We start from the raw sequence: 25,000 nt of genomic DNA on the forward strand, positions 1-25,000 counted from the left end.
AAATCCGTAGGATAAGTTAATTTCTGCGTTGTCTATAAGGAATAAATAAATACATGTGTTGTATCTCGTTGGATCTTGTGCTAAGAGATTCAGAAACTCTGGGTTAAAAAGAAAAGATGGTGTTGAGTGGTTAATGTGTAGGTAGGCTCTAATCATTTTGGTTGATGCATTGTATCAAAGAGCAAGTAACATCACAGTTCAAATATTTGGCACATATGATGTCAATGGTTAGGCTACATACCAAACCCTGCTTTATTCTTGAAAATAACTGCTTGTATAGATTTTAGGAACAGCAATCAGATTGTGATACCTTCTCTTGGAGAAATGTTACAATATTGTATGAATGGGAAGATAATGCTGTACAATATGATTTAAAACAAGTCAAAGGAACTAGTGGCCTCATTCACGTCCATGATCCTGGTCGCCGAATGTCTTCTCTCTGCTCTGCACTGTAACCTACATGTTACTGAGGACTATGGGGAGGTTTAGTCTGAGACTAACAAGTGCCTGAATCTGTGAAGAGAGCTGATGGGATGTCAAAACAGACTGATATAAGCAAGTACAGTAATACATGAAAGAGAGAGAAGAGAGTGACAGTGAAGATCATGTTGTAAATGACCTGTTGGACAGCCCTATTTTAGAAATAATGTTTTAGAAATCAAATGAAGCATTTCATTTCATACGTTTACAATTGATTGTGAACAGATTATATTTAAGACTTAAGAGTGTTAACTTTTAAGAGGATTTACTTTTTTGGTATATTATTCTGTGACATAAAATAGGTGAAAGAAAAATACCAGGTTTTACCGTTGTAAAGATACTGGTAATACTTCAAACACTAGCACTCATAATTAGGTCATTCATTTGTTAATAATTAAAATGTATGTTGAGCATATCTTTAAATATAATGAAACTAATGAAACAAAAGTGAGACTTGAATGCACAGGGTTTAATGCAGTTTTGCATTAATTCATGTGTTGCTGGCAGCAGAAGCGTTCAAGCGTCATGCCCATTGAAACTGGCCCAGGCAACTGCCCCCTCAGATTTTTGAGTGATTTTTTTTTTTTTTTTTTATCCATGACATGGCGGTCATTAGTAGTAGAGCATCAATCCCCTTCTCAAACATGTGAAAATGAAATGCTGTTAGTTATTACAGGCATAGTTTGCATAGCAAGTTAGTTAGCTACTTGTGCCAGGCAGCTAAAGTTAGCATTGCAATGTTAGCCATCCCTCAATCATGTCATGTAGGGCTGTTATGGCAGTGAGCTGATAGTTTGTACCACCACCACCACCACCACCATCACAGGTTATACTGTAGTTAGCAAAACACTGAATTCCATTTCATGTCTCCAGCCTCCAGGTCAAGATGCAGTTCTCTAAATATGTGGATTATAGTCTTGTGAATAACATTTTGGGTGAAGCAAGATTTAGCGAATTTTCAAGAAAAGTGGGAGCAGTGTAGAAGCTAGTGTATAAGTGAGTGACTAACCTAATAACCATAAGAGCACAAATAATTTACAAATATCTCTAAATAAATATACAGTATTTACTCTAATGAGAAAAGGATGGTTGAAACTGAATAATGACATCACGTACAGTAACAGTCTAATAATGCTAATTTAAAATTATATTCCTCTAAATCTGTCTTCAAAGGGCCAAAAATCTTCGTGCAAGGGCAGGCAGGCGTGAATCCACATGTAAGTGAACTACATGTGGATTCACAGTCATGTTCAGTAACTCGGGACTCGGACTTGGACTTGGACTCAGGTAAGACTCGACTCAGACTCTTATTTGGTGACTCGGACTTGGACTCGAACACTGACTAGGGACTCGAGACTCGACTTGACCACGAGGTATAGTGAGTTGACCTCAACACTGGTTGCTGGAGCTCAGGTGTAGATGTGACACAGACAGATGAAAGCGCTTCATGCGAGCAGCAGGACTAAGCTAGAGATGGACTCTGGGTAATGGAGCAGGTGTGGAGGGTGGAGTGATGGAGCTGAGAGCGTCCCCATGACAGAAGTGCTGCGTGACTTTTATCACCTCCTGCCCCCTGCAAGAGAATAGCGGCACTCACGTTCTCATGCTCAGTGTTTGCCACGAATGTTTCTGCAAATCATAAAGATTGATTCAAAAGTGGTATGCTTGTGGGTTTACTATCGTGGAAATATACTTCAAAGCTGCATGCTGTTTCGAGATTGCAGTAACTTCAGTCATATTGCCTGAGATCCTTGTATTGCAAGATCAAGAACATTCAGAGTAGCGTTCATAGTAAGTCAGCCGGAGGAATCACAGAATTCAACCAAATGGGACACAGTGGTAAGAAGTAAAGTAATGGATGTTAAGTTGAATATAGTTGATTCTGATTCTGATTCTGGTTGATCAAATAGTGAGTTAATAGTAGGGGAGAGTGGGGTGAGTTGTGCCAGGGGGGAAGTTGTGCCACCCCTTGTATCTAGAAAACCATAGAAGAAATTGATCATGTGACCACACATTTTTGAAGAGGCATCCATTTTACTCACTCTGCAAAGAAGGGAGCCAGATGGCACAAGAGCTAAGCACATTTAAGTTCAAAAAACTGTTTTTTTCCTCTCAAAGTAAATTTTTTATGATCAAGGTTTATTGATTGTTGTGTCTGAACAATTATAGACAAGCTTGAAAACATTTCACACATGTGTTAGTGTTTTAGTAAGCTACAATATGAGGCTATACTGTTAGCATGATGTTAGCTCCAAACCAGCTATATGATACAAGTTTGTTAAAATGGTGGGGATGGGGTGATTTGTGCCAAAAGGCCTGGGTTAAGTTGTGCCAGTGCAGTTGCAGTTGATTTAGTGAAATGTTATTTCATTTTGTTCTTAAATGTTTAAATAAACCTTGTTGAAGAATATTGCAGTATTGGCAAGTGTAGCCTGGCTCTGTGATAGTTGATTTTGTTCATTTTGAACATAATTTTTATTTCTGAAAATGTTAAATATGTAGGTCAACTGCTGCTACCATTTAGCCTTGTTTAACCCTGCTATAGTACACTGGACTTTAGTGTTATCTTTATTTTGTCTTGCTTTGATATAGCATTACAGTATATGAGATGAAAATGTTCTGTTTTACTTCAGTAATCAATGGCACAATTTACCCCAATGTATTCTCTCCAAAGGCACAACTTACCCCACACCGGGGGCAAGTTGTGCCAAGAGACCACTTTTATAAGAATAGCCATATTTTTTTAACAGTTTATTTAAGATCCAAAGGGAGTGTTCCCAGTGGTGCACAACATCCTGAAATATATTTACATATTGTAGTTGGAGGCATTACTGTCATGCCCTCACTTTAAAGACACCTCAAGTAAAAAGTGGCACAACTCACCCCACTCTCCCCTACTGTGTTCTGCATTCGTTCTGTAGGAAAATCGATGGGACAAATGATGAGGAGGACCATATTGAACTGACAGAGGATGGGCGTCCCGTGGCAGCGCCCCAGCACAGCCCCCCTCTGCTGGACTGCAGCTGTGGCGGCATTCCCAAGCGCTACATCATTGCCATTCTCAGCGGCCTGGGGTTCTGCATCTCTTTTGGCATTCGCTGCAACCTCGGTGTGGCCATTGTGGAGATGGTGAACAACAACACTGTCTACATCAATGGGACTCCAGTGCTTCAGGTAGTCTGAAACAACAGATCGAAGGGGACTAGAGTCTAGACCCCTGAGTTTGGGGTTTTTAGGACTGTCTTTGGCCTTACAGCAGCAAATGAAAATCTAATTGTCTTAATCAATTAATTCAATAATGTATCCATGATACTGCCAGGTAGAATATACTGAATGGATGTGGTTTGATGGTGAATGATACACATACACACACACACACACACACACACACACACACACACACACACACCACGCACGCATGCGTGTGCACATACACACACACACACACACACACACACACACACGCACGCACGCACACACACACACACACACACACACATACACCCACAGCACAAGCTCATCCTGCAGTGTCAACAGTGTGACAGGTAACACACCACACACCACCCAAGCACACACACCTCTGAAAGCCCCTTTCCCCTCCCTTACAGAAAGCTCAGTTCAACTGGGACCCGGAGACAGTGGGGCTGATCCATGGCTCCTTCTTCTGGGGCTACATTGTCACTCAAATTCCTGGAGGTTTCATCTCCAACAAGCTGGCTGCCAACAGGTGACACACACTTTGTGACTGTTGATGGTTTCAAACGTTGCCCAAGAGAGGGACACTGATGTTACATGTGAGCTGAGTCTGCGGTTCTCAAAGTGGGGTCCGGGGACCCCCAGGTGTCCTTGAGAGGAGGGGTTTTCCAGGGGGTCCCCAGCAAAAAGGGGAATGATTTATTTTCACTATTATTCCATCCAGTAACACAATGACACAATGAATGTATGACTATTTTGGTCATGGGGTACACTTTCTGTAATAAGACATCTAAAAGCGAAAATCTTATCATGGGGGACCCTGGGGCAAAATCATATCTTGTGTCAGTTTAGGGGTCCTTGAGGTGAAAAGGATTGAGAACCACTGAGCTGAGATGTGCAGAGATTCAGATATTCTTGGTGTGTTTTTGTGTGTGTGTGTGTCTTTTTGCTTGTTTTTTTCTGCATGTGGAGTGCATGTGTCATGGTGAGTCATGATGACACATGCGCTGCTAAACATATTGCATGTTAAAGAAAGGACAGCTAGTGTGACTAAAATGGTGGGTGTGTGAAGAGGAGTGCCTCGTCGGCCGGCGGTGTGGTTATTAAAGGGTTAATGGCGTACGGTGTGGCGAGCGCTGCTGATGGAGCCGATAGCAGTCCTGTAATAAAAGCTTCACAGGAAAAGAGGACACGCCACTGACAGAGTTAATAATGAAAGATCCTGCCTCTGATTTCTCCCTGAAACACCAGCCGCTGGAATATTACAAGTGTCACTTACACACTGTTTTGGAAAAAGACAAGGAAGGGGGGGGGGGGGGGGGTGAGGTGAAGGAGAACAGGGAAGGGGTGAGGTGATGAGGCAGAAATGTGTGCATTGAATGGGACGTCTTTCATCTCTGTCCGTGAGAGGCAGAGGCGTGAGATCCCTCTTGTTATTATAAGGCTGACTGAGCTGCTTTGGCCACGAGATATTTGGAGATATCGCCTGCCAATATTAGACATCTAGCTTTGAGACAGTGGTGTGTGTTTTTTTACCCGTTACAGACAGATCTGAACATTTTCATGCAGTAAAATAATAGTTAAGGCAGTAACCCTTTACAATAGGGGTCCCTAAATAAACGGTTAGTTAATGCTTAATAAGCATTAATAAGCATTAATAAGCATTAGTTAATCATTAACTAACCCTTAGTTAATGTTTATTAGATCTAACCCTAACCATTAACTAACTCTCACCCATTAACGTATTAAATAATGCATGAATTAACACCTAGTTAACATGAACACCATTAGTAAATGATTAGACACATTAGTTAACTGTTAATTAAGGGTTAGTTATGCTTATTAAACACTAACTAAGCCTTAATTTAGTGACCCCTATTGTAATGTGTTACCGTTAAGGCCACCATTCCGTGATGTAAGTGGTTTACGTGGATATTAATGTTACCACCTCTTCATAGGGTATTTGGGGCAGCCATTTTCCTGACATCACTGCTGAATATGTTCATCCCGTCTGCAGCAAGGGTGCACTATGGCTGTGTCATGTTTGTCCGCATCCTTCAGGGCTTGGTGGAGGTAAGAAAGTTCAAACGCTAAAAGTTATCTCAAGGATTTACAATGCCCTAAGTTCAATGGTAAATACAGGTCTGAATACAGATATGTAAATATGTAAATACAGAAGTGGGAACAAGTTCTCCTTATTGAAATAAAGCAAGAGGATTGGTCTTATATTAGTTGAAAAGTTCATAAATGCTCTTATAATTTAAGGCATAAACTAGCCTTATTTAAGATGATGCATACGGTTTATTATACCGCAGAGAAACTAAAAAAAAAAGAACAGTGAGTGAATGTCATTTCTCTGCTGGAGTTGTAAAAAGCAAAATGTTTTTTCATACATTTTAGTGATGTAATTTACTTTCTTTATTTTGTTACTTTATATTTGGATTATGAACTCTGTTATCAAGATAATATAATGTTTACATCTATGTATCGATTCCTCTTTCACCTTGTTTATGTCTTTTCGGAACTAGTAGGACTGACAAGTTGAATATAAAAGCAGGTACATAGATCTCAACTTGTTTGCAGCTAGGATAGGAAGTATACATACTGTAGCATTAAACTGGATAGTATCCAAACCCCCAGTGATAGTCCCCTGGTGGAATGAACTCTCAAGCTACCTTACGTTGGACAACATTTATTATAAGAGTAAAGGCAGATCCTCAGACTAAAAAATAAATAAAATTGGCAATCTCATACAGAGTTTTATCTCAAGAACCTTTTACACCAGTGTCAGTGGTTATGACAATGACCGGATTTGTTTATGTTGATGTTGTTTTTCTGTAGTTTTTTGTCTTTTATATCTTGAGCAATGTTGGGCAAGTTACTCAGGAAGTGTAATAAGTTACTCTTTGCTTATTACTCCTTAAAAAGTAATAATATTACATTACTTATTACATGATACTTACTTTGATACTTGGTATCAAAAGTAATTAGGTACATTCCTCATTGATATGATCATGTTGTGTTTTCCTTGTTTTGTTTTGTCTGTTTTGTTTTTGTTTTCTGCGGGGATTTGAGATATGGGGAATGAAATTGATGTATGGATACACCTCATCTCTTTTATAAAAAGATAATAATAATTAAAAAAAAAAGTTCAAATGCGGATCGGTCTCTTCACAGCGTTTCTACTTCGTCATTGCAAATCTATTCCATTTTCCCAACTTCTCTTTAGCAAAGGTTCTCTTTAGGATGATGGCATGCGCTAGGGAAACCTGAAGTTAATCCTTGATCTATGATGTACTTCACGCTGTGCCCCTGATAGGGTGTCACCTACCCAGCATGCCATGGGATGTGGGCCAAATGGGCACCGCCTATGGAACGGAGTCGACTGGCCACCACCTCCTTCTGTGGTGAGCGACGCGCCTCTGTGGACTGTCAGCTTTTCTCTCTTCAAAATCCCTCACTCTCTGAGAGAAATCTGAAGCATTGTGAAACTGTCAGTCTGTCATCGTTCATTCTGAGATCCAAAGCAGACTTCTAAATGCACCTCAACACAAAGCTACCGAAACAGACACCGAAAATGTATTGATACGGATGCCACTTTCCACACAAACTTCGAACTTGAAATGGAGATGGGTGTGTGAGAGCTTATTTTGTTTTCCAGATGTCCTCTGTTGCTATTTCCCCTTTAAAATAGCATTAAAATAGCCATCATGACCATTATGCTGGTGCCATGACAACGCATGCATCAAAACCCTCTTTGACACTGTCTCTGAATGAACACAGCTCACCTGCTCACACCCAAAGAGCTTCATCCCTATTCACCTAAATTAAGTGTCACAATTGCTTACTGTCCAAAAGCACGCTCCCTGCCCTATTCACAACACAAGTGTTCAGAAACCCATCAGATAATAGAAAATACATGAAAACACTCTCTCGGTCATGGCCAGTACTACTTTAATGGCTCATTTGAACAGCATTCATTTGAGGAAACTAATGTGTTTGTTTTTATTAGGAAAAAGTATTATTGTAGGCTACAATGCCTTTTTTTTATGTCGTTGTGTGTATTGTTGTGGAATTGTGGAAAAATGAATGTCACTGACACTTTGAAGAGCCCATGTGACCTCTTATTCGTCAGACAGACTCACAACTGTGCTCGAATAAAAGCTTAAGAGGCTAACCTTTAAAATTATATCACACATGTTCTCATGAAACATGAGTAAAGGCCCTGAAAATGAGCCTAAAATAGGATTCTAGGCATCAGCATAGAATCCAATTTATTGTAGGGGGTGTTTAACATCATGCGCTGATAACTGTGACAAAGCTATCATTTGTAATGGCTATCATACCAAAATATCATCTATGGACATACTAGTGTATACCTTTAAAAAAAATGACTAGAATTTGCCACCTTGAGTGCTACTGTACCAAAATCTGTTCTGGCCCATGGACTAAATAGCAGGGCAACTAGTTAATACACATACTGTGAATGGTAACCACAAGTCAGGGTTATGTCATCAACTTTTTATAGAATCATCTATAGTCAATATTTGAAATATTTCTGGTAAAATGTAACAAAGATCTGATTTGGTGTTTGAATGGAATGCTAAAGTATCATATTATGTTATTACTGCTCTGTTACTGTAGTACAATAATATCTTCAAATCACAACATTTCACTCAATGTTCCCAGGATCCTACGCAGGAGCGGTGATCGCCATGCCTTTAGCTGGAGTACTGGTTCAGTTTGTTGGGTGGCCCTCAGTCTTCTATATCTATGGTAAGACTAATGCTTGAATAAACATAAAGATGTATGATTTAGGCTAATATCTCATGGATTTGTAAATAGCTACGTTAATTTCATGTGAACCAGGAAGCGAATACCATGCATAGGATGTTCAATAAGTGTTGAATCACAAGTCATTGAGACACTAGGTGTCACTTTAGTACAGCTTCAGAATACAACTAGAGTAGACACTGACATTGTTCTTCAAAATGTGTGCTTTGCATGCTTGTGCAGTGTTACCTGAGCTGCTTCTGAGATTGATTGAAATGATTAGCACTCACGTCACATTCACACTTTGTCTAATGTGTTTCAATAAAATGACTGTGCTTTCTCCGGTGATATAATCTTATGATTTATCGATGTAAATGAGCGTTTTCCTGTCTGGCGTCTGAGACTAATACCTTGTTCATAGCATTTTAATCATGAAAGTTCTTGTGGTCCAGACTAGAGAAGGTCTAGTCCGTTTTAATTGCCTTCAAGCTACTCTGTAATACCTTGTCTTGAGTACCATCAAGACATATTCTTTAAACATAGGCTACCTGCACATAGAAACCTTTTGACTTGTCATCATCTCCTCACAAGGTGTTTTTGGGATCATATGGTATATCTTCTGGCTCTTGCTGGCATATGGAAGCCCAGCTGCCCACCCCACCATCACTGATGATGAGAGGATGTACATCGAGGCGGCCATTGGAAGCCATCGGAGCCTGGAGGTGTGTGTGTGTGTGTGTGCGCGCATGTGTGTGTGTGTGTGTGTGTGTGTGAGCAACGTGCTGCTACTTTCAATGTTGTCCTTTGTTTCCTTATAACCTCATGAACACACACACAATGTCCCGAGTAGATATAGACCTCCAAAGTTGACTTTTCTCTGCCTCCACAGAAATTCAAGACTCCGTGGCGTCGGTTCTTCACCTCCATGCCTGTCTATGCCATCATTGTGGCCAACTTCTGCCGCAGCTGGACCTTCTACCTGCTCCTCATCAGCCAGCCAGCATACTTTGAGGAAGTGTTTGGCTTCTCCATCGGCAAGGTTGGCCTCATAGTTTCACTATTCCTATTGAACAGACAGTGAAAAGCATCCATGAACACAGATGTATTGTTCATCATTGGATGTACCGCGGCATGCTGGCTCAGTGGTTAGCACTGTCGCCTCACAGCAAGAAGGTCATCGGTTTGAATCTCCACCCCGGTCCTTTCTGTGTGGAGTTTTACATATGTTCTCCTCATGTTTGCGTGGGTTTCCTCTTGGTGCTCTGGTTTCTTCCTACAATTAGATATGCAGTAAGATATGCAGTGTTTGTGTAGTATCGCAATGTATATAATAGTAAAATGTGTAGTATGTATAATATGATGTATGTAACCTATGTTGTGTGTAGATATATGATGTAGTAGACTGTGATGATGATGCTATGCAAAGCCCTTTGAGACATGCTTGTGTGATAAGGGGCTATTAAACATAGCTGAACTGATGTCCTCCCTTCAGGTGGGGTTCCTGTCTGCGGTGCCCCACATGGTGATGACCATTGTAGTTCCCATTGGAGGACAGCTGGCCGATTTCTTACGCACCCACAAAATCATGTCCACGACAAATGTGAGGAAAATCATGAACTGTGGAGGTATGTTAAGGAGAACGACAAAACAAAAGTTTTGTGATGCTTATGTGCTTGTCTTAACTTAGGCATGGTGAATCATTCTCATTTTTGGTGAATCATTCTCATATCAACCCTTTATCCTGTTTATGCCTGTGTGTGTGTGTGTGTGTGGGTGGGTGGGTGGCTGTGATGTGGGATTCTTTCTTTCAAATACAGTCAGCTGTGGCTGAGATGCTGTGTTTGGTCTATTAGCATGAAACATGGAAAGATTGAATATAGGCTACATTACAGAAAGGGATTTCACCGTTACATACTGTATAAACAGTGGAGCACACACTTTTCCTCAGCTGAGACACTGTAATTATATGTATTTTCACACTCATTTCTGTATTCAATATTTGAACTGGAGACCAAGGTCGGATTAAAGTAGCCATGGACCCCGGGGCTACGACTTTTTCAAGGGCCCCCCCTTACGACTTTTTCATTGATACTAGCCTGGTAAACCATCCTGATCATATGAACTCACATTCTCTTTCATTCTGCATACGTAGAGCGAAACAGAATGAGAGATCACATGATCAGGATGTTTTTTTTTTAAATCCAGGCTACATTGATACCTGCATGATATAAAGTATGACATAATGCATACATACAGGTGTCAAAATGAGGTGAGAAACCAGAATTGGAGTGAATTAAGTGACTGTCCTGTTTCGTGCTGCCTTCTCACAGGCTTTGGTATGGAGGCGACTCTGCTGCTGGTGGTTGGGTTCTCTCACACTCGTGCGGTAGCCATCACCTTCCTCGTGCTGGCTGTAGGCTTCAGCGGATTCGCCATCTCAGGTATTATTATTTCTGTTGAAGAAAGATTTGTATTTCATTTGAAAAGTAGGCTAGGGCAAACACACTGATCTAGGATGTGATGTACGAATAAAATGTGAGGGCTTTGTTTGAAAACTGAGGGAGGGGAAAACTCTCACTACTGACTATGACCTTGTAATCATAGATGAGTTTTTTTTTTCTCTCTTTTGTACCGTCTTCTTTGTTTTCGCCGTTTCCTTTGAGCACAAAGGTTTTTGAAAGGGTTGTTGTCTCATGAAAAACGACTAAAAGTGAATTACGGGTCTACTACTTCTCCTTTGGGTGTGATGCAGTCTACATCCATTTGTGTGCCAAGCCTTGGCGCAGACACTTTTCCTGAATATTTTATAGATTGTTGTCAGGGAAACCAAAGAAGCAAAACGCAGCTCTATGGCACAATGCTTCTTCATTTACAAAATACCAAATGCCAAATAATCGCGATCTCTCAAGATAATGTATTTTGACTGTCATCCCGTTACTATTAACAGTAATCGAATGCTCTTGTGTTGGCTGCATCCTCAGGTTTTAATGTCAATCATCTGGATATTGCCCCTCGCTATGCCAGTATCCTGATGGGCATCTCTAATGGGGTGGGAACACTGTCTGGGATGGTGTGCCCCTTGATTGTTGGAGCCCTAACTAAGAACAAGGTATAATGGATTAAGATACTGTAACAGTGACTACTCTGTCTGCTTATATTAAACCCAGAGGTTTTCAAAGTGGGAGGGGGGCCGCCCCAGGGGGGCTCCAAGCAGTTTCAGGGGAGGCTCGGTGAATGGATGTGGGGGAAAAACATTAAATTAGTTATTACATTAGTTATCAAAAGGAGATCACATACTGTAGACTGTTTTTCCCACTTTACCAAAGTCAGAAACAAATGAATGCCTTCAGACAGACCTTCTTTATGTATTTGGTGTAGCCTGCAGTATGTCAAACAGCAGGCCATATTGGCACAATTGTTGAGTGTCTATGGGATCAAAAAATATAATAATGATCCCATAGGCATCCAGGAATTGAGCGACAGGGGAGGCCCACAGTCTCAGACTTTGAAAACCCCTGTATGAACCAATAATTCACCTCAGCTATTTTAGATTAGATTAGATTAGATCAGATTAGATTAGATTTCACTTCATTTTGCCCTTACCTTGTGTGTAACTGATTCCCCCTTAAAGATTTCTGCTTGTGACTTTAGTTCATTGGATATTTAATTTAACTGCTTTGTTTTGATCTGAATCTTCATAAAACCATATCCAGCCTTCCAATAGTACTTAGTATATAAATTATTTCCAACTGTATCCCGACTGAAGTTTTCCCCTCACTGTATCTATGAAATATATCAGCTTTGTTTTTTGGTGCCCCTTGGAAATAGTGATCTTATAATAATAATAATAATGTAATCCAGTATCCATCCAAGCCTTTTATAACACTGTCAAATTTATTCTATGTATTGTCAAAATAGTATTTCACATTTCATGAATAAGCCAGCATTGCCTCGACGGTACATTGTTGAAAGATCAGTGAGTCTGCCTTTGACAGGAAATTCATTCACTCCTCTTCATCTCCCCACAGACTCGTCTGGAGTGGCAGCATGTGTTTTGTATTGCGTCCATGGTGCACTACTCAGGGGTCATCTTCTACGCTATCTTTGCCTCGGGAGAGCAGCAGGACTGGGCAGACCCCGAGGGCACGAGCGAGGATAAATGTGGCATCATCGATGAGGATGAGCTGGCCGAGGAGTCGGAGCTCAACAGCGAGATCGTTGCTCCCAAGAAGAGTTACGGAACCACGGACAATTCCTCTGGTCGGAAACATGGCTGGAAAAAGAACAGAGGAATGACCACGGAGGAGGGCGAGGATGGGAACGAACATTGTGGGAATGGGAACTACCAGGAGCAGTACCAGTGAGACGCCCTGTAGGGCCGAGAACTCCCCCTTCACACACACCCAGCCGAGGCTGAAGGGTCACACTCACACCTGTGGAACTGTCACATGTCACCTGAGAAGAAAGAGAAGGAAAGAGCAGCAACCATCAGCTGTGTACCACAAGAATTCACTCGTTCGTTTTATTGTCATGGCCTGAGACAGATGAGATCTGTTCCAAGAGACGTTCATAATGATAAACAAAAGTCAAAACCGTAGTGGCAAAATCCAAATATATATTTTATTAGACTACCATCTGAGCAGAATATTGGACAACAAAGATGGTTTTTAAAGATTGTCAGTGTGGAAATAATTTCCAATTTCCAAATATACACAACCTTATATCATATAATCAGAAAAATTATGATGATGGTTGACTGAGTCACTTAAACAATAAGTTTAATCTAAATTGACATACGTATACAATATAGTATGCTTGGTAGAATGACAAATGAGCCACAGATGAACACTAAATACCAACCATCAAAAACGCACCTTGCTTTACGTGTCCTGCTGACCATATCCCAACTTTGCGCTGAATGTGCAATGAACTTTATGTAGCTTACCATGAATAGTTTTTAAAATGTTTTGTGTCAGCTATGCAATGTGAAAAGAAACGTGCTTATGGAATGTAATTGGTTTGATATCAGTATCAACAATTGGAGCAGACCACAGTGTTAAAATAATGAGCTTTGTTTTTGCTTGTACGTATTTGCTACTGCTCAGTGATTCCACGTTATCACAGCTTGACTTCCACCGTCCCTTCTCCCAGCATCCTGTCAGCTGCCTTCCTTATTTATAATGCTGTGAGCTCAGAGTGGGACAAAGTGGAAGGTGAATTCTGCACATGTTCTCAGTCTGACAGAGGAGCGTGCTGATGTCACACCATGCAAAACGTCTAGTGTCTATTTATTCTTTTGCTGTTTGTCCCCCCTTTTGTTCTTTTTCAATTTCTGAATGTTTGATACATGGGGAGTAGGAAGATGATCCTCCAAGGGGATCCAATTTGTTTCTAAAAACAATCTTTCTGAAAACAATGTACTGTAATCTTTCACTAATAATCAGGAATATGGGACATTTATAGAACTGTTTATCATTACTGGTAAAGAATAGAAAATCAATTTTGTACAGTAAATTATTATCATATTGTTTGAGAGAGTATTGACTTGATCTGCATTTTACTTGAACATTGGTCACTGTATTACATACCGGTATCTATTCTGTATTAGGATGTTTTGGTTTAAAAACATAAACTCCCTGAACAGCTCTGCATTTTTGGATTTGTGAATAACTTGAAAGAAGTTGCGCATCACCTCAGCTCACCTCGTCTCTTGTCCTGTTAACATTTTAATGTGCTTAGTTAGTTCACCATCAAAGTGCAATTTGCAGTTGCTTTAATGGAAAGAAAGAAAGCAAGAAAGACAGAACGAATTTTAAAAAAACTGGAATTACCTTCTGCACTTTTTTTTTACTGTATAGTAACACAGTAACAAACACTGTTTCCGTAATTTAGTTCAGTTTGCTTCCACCTTTCCAGCTCATTTATACCCTTGAAGTTTAATGACATAAATTAACAATTTCTTTCTGCTGGTTAGAAATAATCATAAATTGCCCAATCAAACTTATACAAAAATACAATAACTTATACAAAAATACAATATCATCACATGCTCCTCTGTTCTCTCTCTCTCTCTCTCTCTCTCTCTCTCTCTCTCTCTCTCTCTTGCTCTTCTATATGAGCTGGATGCTTGTTATCTTACATAACAATTTGACTAAATAGACTGCCCCTAAAACTGCCTGTTTATGTTACTGGACTCTAAATTATGAAATACTGCAAAAACTGCTCTGTTTCCCATCATGCTGCGGTAAACATCCTTTGTCTTATCTGTCTTTCTCCGCACTTTCCGTTTCAATTTTCACTTTGGAAGATAATTGGAAGCCGGCAGGATATTCCTCACCACAGGACTGGCTGTACTGAACTGTTGTTCCTAATCTGATGTAAACCAAATGATGTTGAGCACCTAAAAAAGAAAAAAAAGTTGCATCTATACATTTAGATTTCTAAAATCTAATTTGATTGTGCCCAATTGTGTGGAAAAGTTGAAAGGAGGTTATGGAGCTTGTTTCTGTCCCTTCTCATTGCACGTCCTTGACATCTCTTGGACGATTATGTCACTGTCCAGCATGCTTGTATTTGTAATTGCATCTGCAGGTAGCTCACAAGCTCTGTCTGGAACGAGAAACCAAACACTAAGATAAAAGGAAATGCAAAAACCGAAACCAACACCCAATATCTGTTTTATACCACACCAGACAGAGATGTACAGTATAATGTAAAAAATACAAAATTATTCTAAATGAGCCTCATCTCATGGCCATAATGACTTGTCAACAGCACTCTATGTTCATATATATATATATATATATATATATATATATATATATATATATATATATATTGCCATACGCTGCCAATTAAGCCATGTAGTTTATAGATATGTTAGCTGGAGCCAATTCCCTTACAGAGGCCATCACAGCCTCCTGCCTGCTCGCAGACACAGACCAGATAGTCCACAAACAGCCGACAGCCAATGGCAAAGGTTCTGTTTATTTCAGAGGGGCTGACTGTTGACTCAGAAGGGCCTCTTTGGATGAAGCAACAACCCGTCAATGATTAAACTATTGTTTTTGGATACATTAAGGATTATAAAGGAGTCATTCAACATTCCATTTCCCACATATATAGCCTATGGATCTCTCTTACAGTACATAAGGGGAACAAGCGGCATGTGATAAAGCTTTGAGGCACCAATGTGAACGCGTCCAGTACAGACTCACACCTCACATCTCATTGTTACATGATAAAATGCCATTGATTGGTTCAAGGACAGATGGGAACGATTGCCACACAGTGTGCTTACAGAAGAAACATTTCCTGTATTAGACTTGTTTGGCGACTTCAATTAGTACTTCTTGTACTTATAAAACCATAAACTACCCAGTGTAGCATGACTGTTGCAATGATAAGATGCCACAAACACACGCGTGTGTACACACACACACACACACACACACACACACACACACACACACGCACGCACGCACGCACGCACGCAAACGCACGTCACACACTGTTTCTATTCAGTGATAGAACATGTAAACTATTAGGCTGATAGCGGCGCTCCCCTGCTTGGCTGGCTTGCACTCATACTAGTTGCTTGTGTCATGCTAATGACTTGATGTATGTGCAATGCGTGCAGTGTTAGTGTACAGTATGTGGGTGGGATTTCTGCTCTGTTGGACAACTCATATGGCAGCTTCTTCTGTTGGCCAGATAAAGAGGGATTTTAGGGGAACGGGGGTGGAGGAGAGGAGAGGAATGGACAGTTTAATTAATAACCACCACTCCTTTTCTCCCTGACCCCAACTGGTCACACACGTTCTCACTGGAGCCCAGACAGAAGCAGTTCATAAGCAAATATTGATGGTGCTGCTCACAGCGTGGATATCAGAAACAGACTGAAGGCCGCTGCCAGACTGGAATTCAACAGGGAAAATCAACTGCCTGGACTAAGGTAGGGGATTATACATATTTCATGTATGATGGTGATTCAATGGGGAATAGATGGCTTCTTATGACTCCGCGGTGTGCCACCGTGTCGTGTGTGGAGAAGCAGGTTGAGGTGCTGTGTGGGCTGACAGAGTGGACTGGAGGTTTCCAACTCCTTGCGGGCTGCTGTTGGATCTCAGGGGAAATTAAAATGGGTTAATTAAAAAAAAGAATGGGGTAGATGATTGAATAGCTCATACTGTAATGTGGCTGTGTTTTCACATGGCTTCATGTGCTTCCATTGTGGCCTTGTGTGTCTTTTAATGCCACAGCCGAAAGGCCACAGAGAGTTTGGATAATTGTTACTCTCAAGATGCCATCAAGGGATCTACAATTCAAATAGCTACCAGAAGGTTTATTACGCGGTATTTGGCAAACTAAGACATTAGCCTTAAGGCCTTGCATAGGATTTATAAAACCACCTAAAGTGACACACAATGTGTACGTGAGTCTATATAAGGGAGCAGGACACACAGAGAGCATTGCCTCTTTCATTCAGTGACACGCTGTCAGGGAGGCCTTTTTGTGGCCAAGACCTTCATCCTCCAGACCTCCACCCCTTCCCCCCTCTTGCATGGTAGCCACTGCGTGCCTCATCCCAATGTGGGAGAGAAGAACTGTCAAGTGTGTTGATGTAGTAGACTGTAGTGTAGAGACTCCCCGCCTGAAGTTGAATTACCTTCCAGCAGGGGGGTTGGAGCATGATACTGACTGCTATTCAACTACAGTGGCAGCACATAGGCAAATACACGAGTACCCATTTAAATGTAAAGAATTTCCTTTGGTGGAATAACATATTATTATTGACAAAACGCACCTGTTTTGATGCTTGTCACAGACCCGGACTGGACCGAGGCCTTGTGACTGAGTACATCCTGCTTTCGCCCCTGAGTTGGAGCCTCACCACCGTCCTGAATGAATGAGTGGGTGGAATTGGCCCCCGACATCAATGTGGTGGGACCGCTGCAGATCCCACCCAGCGATGGATTCTGCCTCTCAGAGAGCTCCCACCTGTTTGGTATGTCTTCCACATAGCCAATCTCTCTCACACACATTAGACTCCAAGCGAGCATTACCGCACAGTAGCAGCCAGGTAATAACACTGCCCACATGTGAAAATAATGACTTGACACATGCCAACAACTACCTGTAATGATGTCAAGAAATGTGACTGTCAGGTTAATGAGTAGCTATGACAACCTTTGCTCCCCTTGGCACTTCTCAAGCAAGCGCCAAGTTCTTGCTTTCTGGATGTGCTGTTCCCGTGTGTCTGAGGAAAGGCTTTCCATCAGGGAATCAATGTAAAGTTCGATGTAAAGCCAGGTTGAACCAAAGGTACAGCCGCAAACCGATCAGAGCACGGGGTCTCTGGGTAGTGTCTGTGTGCTTGGTCACAAAGACATGGCTATGGTCCTAACCAAGTCTTCAAGAGGTCAGTGTGACACTTTACCATTTTATACTGTATCTCAGTTTACTTTGATTGCTGAATGGCTAGTAGTTTTCTTTTTTTCTTCTTCTTTTTTTTTTTTACAGACGAGGAGGGACTGTCTATCTATACTATAGTCTTGGAAATCAATCGTCATCCCTCTCCTCCATGATGTTAAAGCAAATGTCACAGAACATGTCATGAATGTCATGTAATGATTAAACAATATTGTGTGAGAGAGATCTTGGTTGACTTTTCATCGGTAACATTCTCCTATCAGTTTCAAAATGAGCGTGGAGTTACATGTCATTCTAACAGGAACAGTGTGCTCCATGCAAGCCAGTCGTTAATCATTTATGGGCTTACAGTATATGTAGCTGTGTGGATTACCATCCACTGTGGAGCCATTTATCCAGGCTGAGCAGCTTCTGCAGGGAAGCACTTGATATAACATCCCAGGCGGCTTTCTCTTTGGGATTTGACGGCTTGTGAAATAGCATATTGCAGCCAGTTTCACCATTCTCCAACATCTGCTTGCTTCATATAATAATAATAATACATTGCATTTATATAGTGCCTTTGTAGATGCTCAAGGTGCTTCACATTCACATATCAGGCGAGGGGAGGACTCAACTCATCTTCCACCAATGTGTGGCTCCCACCTGGGTGATGCATGACAGCCAATATGCGCCAGAACCACACATCAGCTATCATGCGGAGAGTTGAGGATGGAATTAAGTAACGAGGGACGATTAGGTGGCCATGATGGAAGGAAGCCCTGTGTGGGAATTTAGCCAGGCCACCGGGGGGTTACACCCCTACTCTTTCAAAGAGTGCCGATGGGATCTGTAATGACCACAGGAAGTCAGGACCTCAGTTTGTCTCATCCGAAGGATGGCGCTCACTCACAGGACAGAGTGCCTGTCTCTGCCCTGGGGCATTGGTGAGATATTCATGAGACCAGAGGGAAGAGCACCTCCTACTGGTCCTCCAACACCACTTCCAGCACCAGATGGACTCCCATTCAAGGAGTATCCACAGACAGACCTGCTTAGCTTCCCCAGGAAAGCCAGTAATGCAATGCAGGAGCCACTGGTGCTGCTGACACAAACTTGATCTGCCAAGTTTACATAATCAAATGTCCGCTTCTATGCATGCTGTTCTCAGCTTGTATTTATAACCTTTCACCATTTCCCTTTCTTAGATATTCTGGCAGACCAAGGGAGTCCTCTGCTGCAGGATCCGGACGTGTTGTCCTTCACCAGCTATCCCAGCACGCAGTACCCATCCATGGAGCCAGCCATGTCTTCCCCTCCTTACTACTCCAGTCACAACTACTACCCTCAGTACAGCGGAGAGGAGTGGTACTCGCATGCAGGGATGTATGAACTGAGGAAAGGACCCCTGGATGTTACCTGTGACGCCGAGATGGAGGAGGTGTCCGCTGTAGTGCCTGCTGTGTGCAAGAGGACCCGGCACATGTCGCAAGCCGGAAGGGTCAAAGGGGAAGAACTGTGTGTGGTGTGTGGAGACAAGGCCTCCGGATATCACTATAACGCTCTCACCTGTGAAGGATGTAAAGGTGAGAGAAGTTGGCTTCTTACCCACTCAAGCTGGGTTTTAAAATCAGAATAGTGATTTTTGACCCCACCTGTGCTTCCTGTAATGAGAACATGTTCCGTGTTCGGCCACAGCTATGCCATTTGACGTGCGATTGGGCTGAACCTTCAGGGTGTGTAAAGGGCACCTGTGCGGGGGACCTGACGGAGCCGGATTCTTTAGCTAATGATGTGATGTCATCAGTGATGTCAAAAAATGACATCATAAGGTTGTGCGCGCGCGTGCGCACACACACACACACACACACACACACACACACACACACACACACACACACACACACACACAAGGAGGCATTGTGACAAGACTGATCAGTGATGTCACACACACAAGGAGGCATTGTGACAAGGCTGATGTCATAGGGGGGCACACACACACACACACACACACACACACACACACACTAATGATATCATCAGTTATATCATAATGGGGCACACACACACAAGGAGGCATTGTGACATCATTGATGCAATAACATTTAGTGAGCAACACACACACGCTCGCACGCGCCAATAGGGCAGGCGAGGCCACGCAGCAGCCGAGCTGTGGGCGAGGCCGCGCAGCAGATGCCTAGTACTACAAAATACTACAAAATACTACATGGGAATAATGCAGCCTTAAGACTTTCTTCTTCAGAAGATCTGTTAAGGCCCAGTGGAGCAGCCTTTCACAAAAAAGGGGAGGTTAGCGTGGCATTTTCATAAAATCTTGTTTATGATATTTCTGTCAAAAACTTTTGATATCTGAGACAGTTTTGGACAGCTTTCCATCAGCATAGTGTAGCGATCCTGGATAAAATGGCACGTTGGTCCTTTGGTCTGATGGTTAAAGTGTTGCACTTGTAAGTAAGAGATCCCGGGTTCGATACAGCCTCGCCTGTGCTCTTGCAATATATTTCCACACACAGTGGAAGCCTATGGTGGCGTAGAATTGACGTTTGCCCCACATACCCAAAAATATCGTATTTTTAGCTGTTGACTTTAGGGCCCTCCCATTATTGAGATGTACAAATCTACAAGTCTGTAGCAACAGTCCAAACAGCAGCTGGTGAAGTGTCCACAGGATCATTTGAAGATTAAAACCTTATTTTGAACATCAATAAGTCATTTCATACCAATTGTGCCTTGAGAAGTGACAATGTGAGAATGATTTCACAGGCCAAATTCAGTTCAATCAGGAGAGACTAGAGACCAATGAATAAAATGATATTTATTACAATAACGTGAATGATGCTTTACAGAAAGAATGATGAGAATAAGGTATTGTTATTAGTCTTTGGCGGTTAGACACCGCAGGGAGATCTTGAGAGAGCTGCATCAGCCCAGATCAGCATCCAGATACAGTATATCCCCCTGTGGAGTCTAGATACTGGTGGTGCTGGTGATCTCCTTCTGAGACTCATGATGAGACTCTTCCGACTGAAGAATCGGATAGGTCTGCGATGACTGGGAGGAGAGGGGGAGGAGGAGGGTGCGAGACTGACAGCAGCGGTGTTGAGAGGCTGAATGAGACAGAAAAAAGCATATTTAAGGAAACCGCCTCCAAGCAATTGGCTTACGACGGGGGTGCGAAGCAATGTGATAGGCTTACACTGGATGTGTGTGGGGTGAGAGGTGATGAGCAGTGATGTGACACTATGCTATTGGTTAAAAAAGACTAGGCGGCAACCAGCTGATTATTCAATTGAAACCCGGAAATTGACAGCTTATGAGCTTGTGAGTAGATTGAAGAGTGGAGATATAAAAAGTGAATTAAGGAAGTGTAAAATGCATTATTATAGTCTTCCTGGCTTGAACTTACGTTAGAACTACATTTGTCAGGATAAGGCTGGATTCACACAGGATCCAGCGAGACGCAGCAGCCACTGCGTGTACGTCGGGTGGGAGTGTCTCACTTCACCCCCTTTCTGCCTTCTCCTCCTCTTCAAAACAAGCATGTGTGCGAGTGAACCAGTAAAATGCATTTTTAAAAGGCTGTAGGCTATTTTGTAGCTTTAGTTTAGCTTCTCTCTTTTTTACTTTAGTTTCTGTTCTGTTTGACTCTTTCAGTCGTCTGGAGCCGTGTTGTTGAAACATTCATATAAAAAGGCAGGCTTTCATTGACAAAATGTAGGATTTTTATTGTTGTGAAAAATAGATACAGCCGCGACTTTTGAGAGAGAGAGAGAGAGACAGCGCGCGCACGCGCGTGTGTGTGTGTGTGTGTGTGTGTGTGTGTGTGGGGCGTCTAGATTGGCCAGCTGCAGTGTGACATGGGGGTTGTATCGCCCTGTACTCTCTCGCCGTGCGACCGCTGCATGTTCTTCACGCAGCACTTTTCTGCAGCCACTGCCTGAGCCTGATGCACTACCTCCATTGACTATGAAGCACAGTGCTGGATCCTGTGTGAATCCAGCCTATAAGCACTGGTGCTGCAAACGGCTCAGTTTGTTGCCTACATTGAGCTTTATTTAGTTGTAGGCCTACCTTTCTTCAATTATTAATACTACACACTTTGTTACATTGCTGTTCATTCCATTCCATTTTATTAGATGCCAAGAAGCGACAGCAAATCCATGCAAAAGTCTATCAAGTTGAGTGACATAATACAGTAGTGCTCCTTGCATTGATGACCAAATTGAGGTTGATTTGAAGAGAACAGAATTACATGCATGTATGTCCCTTTAACTCTGAAACAACATGGAGAGCAAGTATAACTTTACAACCTAGCTCCATGTAGAAATCACCCTGGTGACATAGTGGGTGACACCCAATAGGTGGCCTTTAGCAGCTCCTCCCAACATTTTTATGACGCTGTGGATTTTCTCTTGATTCTTGCCAGACCGCACGGTGAATAGATATGAGTGTAATTCCACACTGTAAGGCCGGACAATGGCAGGAGTGCAGCCGCTGGACTGCCATTGGCCTGAGAATAGGTTGAGGACTACCTGGCCTGTAGCTGGTGCTGCTGCCTGATTGGGTTCCCTCTCGGCTTTCTGCTGTACAATGCAGGGGGAACCTGAGCTTGGCTGCACTAATGCATATCATTGTGCTTAATGTTCTATGTCAGAATGTCTAATAACTGTTCTGTTCCAAAGTGCGTGCGTGTGTGTGTCTGTGTGTGTGTGTGTGTTGCTCTACTGCCCTCACTGTCTGAAACGTTGCCAACAGGGCTCACAGGGTTCTCTCTCTGTCTCGGTTACATTATTAGAACAGTGTGTAACGTACAGTGGCTGCCCTTTTGGCCCTGATTATCCCTCCATTGTAAATTCTCCTTTATGTTCAAAAGCTGCTTGGAGTAAATTACTGTAGTCCACCGCAATGGAATATATACTATAGGCTATTTCTGTTTGTTTATTTGATGTGTTTGCTGTTACAACAGAATACAAAATGTCTTTGCATCAACATACAGTATATTATACCAGACTCATAATGAATCAGCACTTCCTCCCGCCCTTCAAAATAAAATAACCATTTATTTCTCCATGGTACTTACATGTTTTCCAACCATGTTCAGGCTTCTTCAGACGGAGTATAACAAAGAACGCTGTGTACAAATGCAAGAGCGGAGGGAACTGTGAGATGGACATGTATATGCGCAGGAAATGCCAGGAGTGCCGACTACGAAAGTGCAAAGAGATGGGCATGCTGGCAGAATGTGAGTATCTTGCTTGTCATGCATGACCTTTTGACCTTTTGGCGTGTAGGACAATCTTAAAAGGACAATAAAACAAACCGTTATGAATAAGGAAGGGAAGGAAAGGAAAGGAAGGAAATTCTGATCCTACTGTAGATACCTACACTGTCGTTTGATTCAAACTGATTTGCACTGTCCACATGCACACAAAAGGTAATGATTTCGTCCTTCCGGTAGATTCAAGAGAGGCCATCAAAGAACCCTGTGATGAGCCCTCACTCCACTTTCTGACATGGCCTGTTGAGTTTTACTGGGGGAAACTATGTCACACGTCACACAACAGAAAGGCCTAGCTGTTGCTGCTGCTGCAGAAAGTAAAATGGACAGTTTATGTTCCATTTAACAAAAAGTAGAGTAGGTGGGCTTTGTCTGTCTGTTCCAATCTTTGTCCCACTGATGTCACAATGTCTATGATATCTTCAGTGATGTTGTCAGTGATATCATTATTGACCAAAATCATCTTATGCCATCACTGATGATGTCATAGGCACTGATGATGTCATAGGCATTGTGACATCATCAGTGATGTCATGGGCATGAGCTTCCAATCATGGAAGTTGGAAACCCTCATTAGTGTTTTGTATTGGGTCTATTTAGAGCCGTCAGCTGAACAGAGCAGGACAGACTGGGCTCCTCCTGTTGCTCATAAATACTGCACTAATGACCCTGCTTTCTGGTGCGACAGTGACACTGAGTTGTCTATATTGATCTGAAACCGGTTTGGACTGCAAGTCACACTTTCTCAAACACTATTTTACAGTCCCAATGTGAAAAGTGGGTGTCCTGACAGTTTCCATTTAACTCCATGTCCCAGATCACTCCCTTCCATGTCCTCCGAGGTTTTGGATAATGTTTGGCAAAGGGAAGTTTTCTTACTTTATTTTTTGTACAAATAAGTACGGAAATAAACAACTGACAATTTCAACCATGCATCAATCATGTAATGCAGAGGTTTTCAAAGTGGGAGGTTTCAGGGGAGGCTCAGTGAATGGAAGTGAAAAATTGTACATTAAAAGGAGATCTTATAGCCTAAATGTATGTGATTTGGTTAAAGACATACAGTAGTTTTGGGGAAGTTGACTGTTTTTCCCACTTTCCCAGAGTCAGAAACAAAGAAATTCCTTCAGACAGATCTTTTTACTGTATGTATTGGTGTCGTCTGAAATAATCAAACAGCAATATCAGTCTCAATTGTTGAGTGTCTATGGGATAGAATAACATAATCATGATCCAATAGGCATCCAGGAATTGAGCAAGGGGGGCTCCTTTTTCAAAGCTTTGTCTGGGGGGAGGCCCACACTCTGATGTAATGTAAAACCCCTGATGTAATGAATGAATGAGTTGTTCCACTCATGCTTTATCGTTAGCATGAGGTACAAGAAGATGATAGGATGAAACATTCCCTGTAGGGAAATTAGGTTGTTGCAGCAGCAAAAGTAATGGGATTCAACAGGCAGAAAAAGATAAAATAGAGTATACAAAACAACAACAAAACACTATAAAAATAAAGAATCAAAAAACAATAAAGCATTAAAATAGAATACTAATTGTGGAGTTATATAAATGTGTGCTGGTGGCAATCGAAACAATTGTAAAGTGTATTGGTCGGAAATAAGGAGAATGGATTACGAACGAATACAAATGTGTGGATTAAGTTACAGTTGTTATGATGTATGATGTTAAGATATCAACATATACAGAATTACAATTAAAATTCTAAAGTTCACCAGTGATTCTATGTACCGTAGTAAGGATGAATCACAGGGATAGATCATAATGCATCTATTAATGCATTAGAAATGTATCCATGTTATATCCAGTTGCATGGAGTTGAATAAA

At 41.8% G+C, this 25,000-nt stretch overlaps 2 protein-coding genes across 2 annotated transcripts in view; both read left to right on the forward strand.

The window, feature by feature from the left end:
• Positions 1–12,812, forward strand: part of slc17a8 (solute carrier family 17 member 8) — a gene marked incomplete at both ends in the record, with an annotated part of 13,918 nt that extends 1,106 nt beyond the window's left edge. The window contains 11 exons of the mRNA XM_083655158.1: positions 3,402–3,654; positions 4,089–4,207; positions 5,634–5,748; positions 6,995–7,082; positions 8,365–8,451; positions 9,040–9,170; positions 9,338–9,487; positions 9,941–10,073; positions 10,779–10,889; positions 11,430–11,557; positions 12,477–12,812. Of these exons, the coding sequence (XP_083511284.1) occupies positions 3,402–3,654; positions 4,089–4,207; positions 5,634–5,748; positions 6,995–7,082; positions 8,365–8,451; positions 9,040–9,170; positions 9,338–9,487; positions 9,941–10,073; positions 10,779–10,889; positions 11,430–11,557; positions 12,477–12,812 (1,651 nt within the window). The remainder of the gene's footprint in view (positions 1–3,401; positions 3,655–4,088; positions 4,208–5,633; positions 5,749–6,994; positions 7,083–8,364; positions 8,452–9,039; positions 9,171–9,337; positions 9,488–9,940; positions 10,074–10,778; positions 10,890–11,429; positions 11,558–12,476) is intronic.
• A 4,540-nt stretch (positions 12,813–17,352) lies between these two features.
• Positions 17,353–25,000, forward strand: part of nr1h4 (nuclear receptor subfamily 1, group H, member 4) — a gene marked incomplete at both ends in the record, with an annotated part of 15,181 nt that continues 7,533 nt past the window's right edge. The window contains 3 exons of the mRNA XM_083655160.1: positions 17,353–17,455; positions 19,068–19,445; positions 22,982–23,122. Coding sequence (XP_083511286.1) covers positions 17,353–17,455; positions 19,068–19,445; positions 22,982–23,122 — 622 coding nt within the window. The remainder of the gene's footprint in view (positions 17,456–19,067; positions 19,446–22,981; positions 23,123–25,000) is intronic.

Source organism: Poromitra crassiceps, assembly GCF_964638095.1.
Source record: "Poromitra crassiceps genome assembly, chromosome: 18".
NCBI lineage: Eukaryota > Metazoa > Chordata > Actinopteri > Beryciformes > Melamphaidae > Poromitra > Poromitra crassiceps.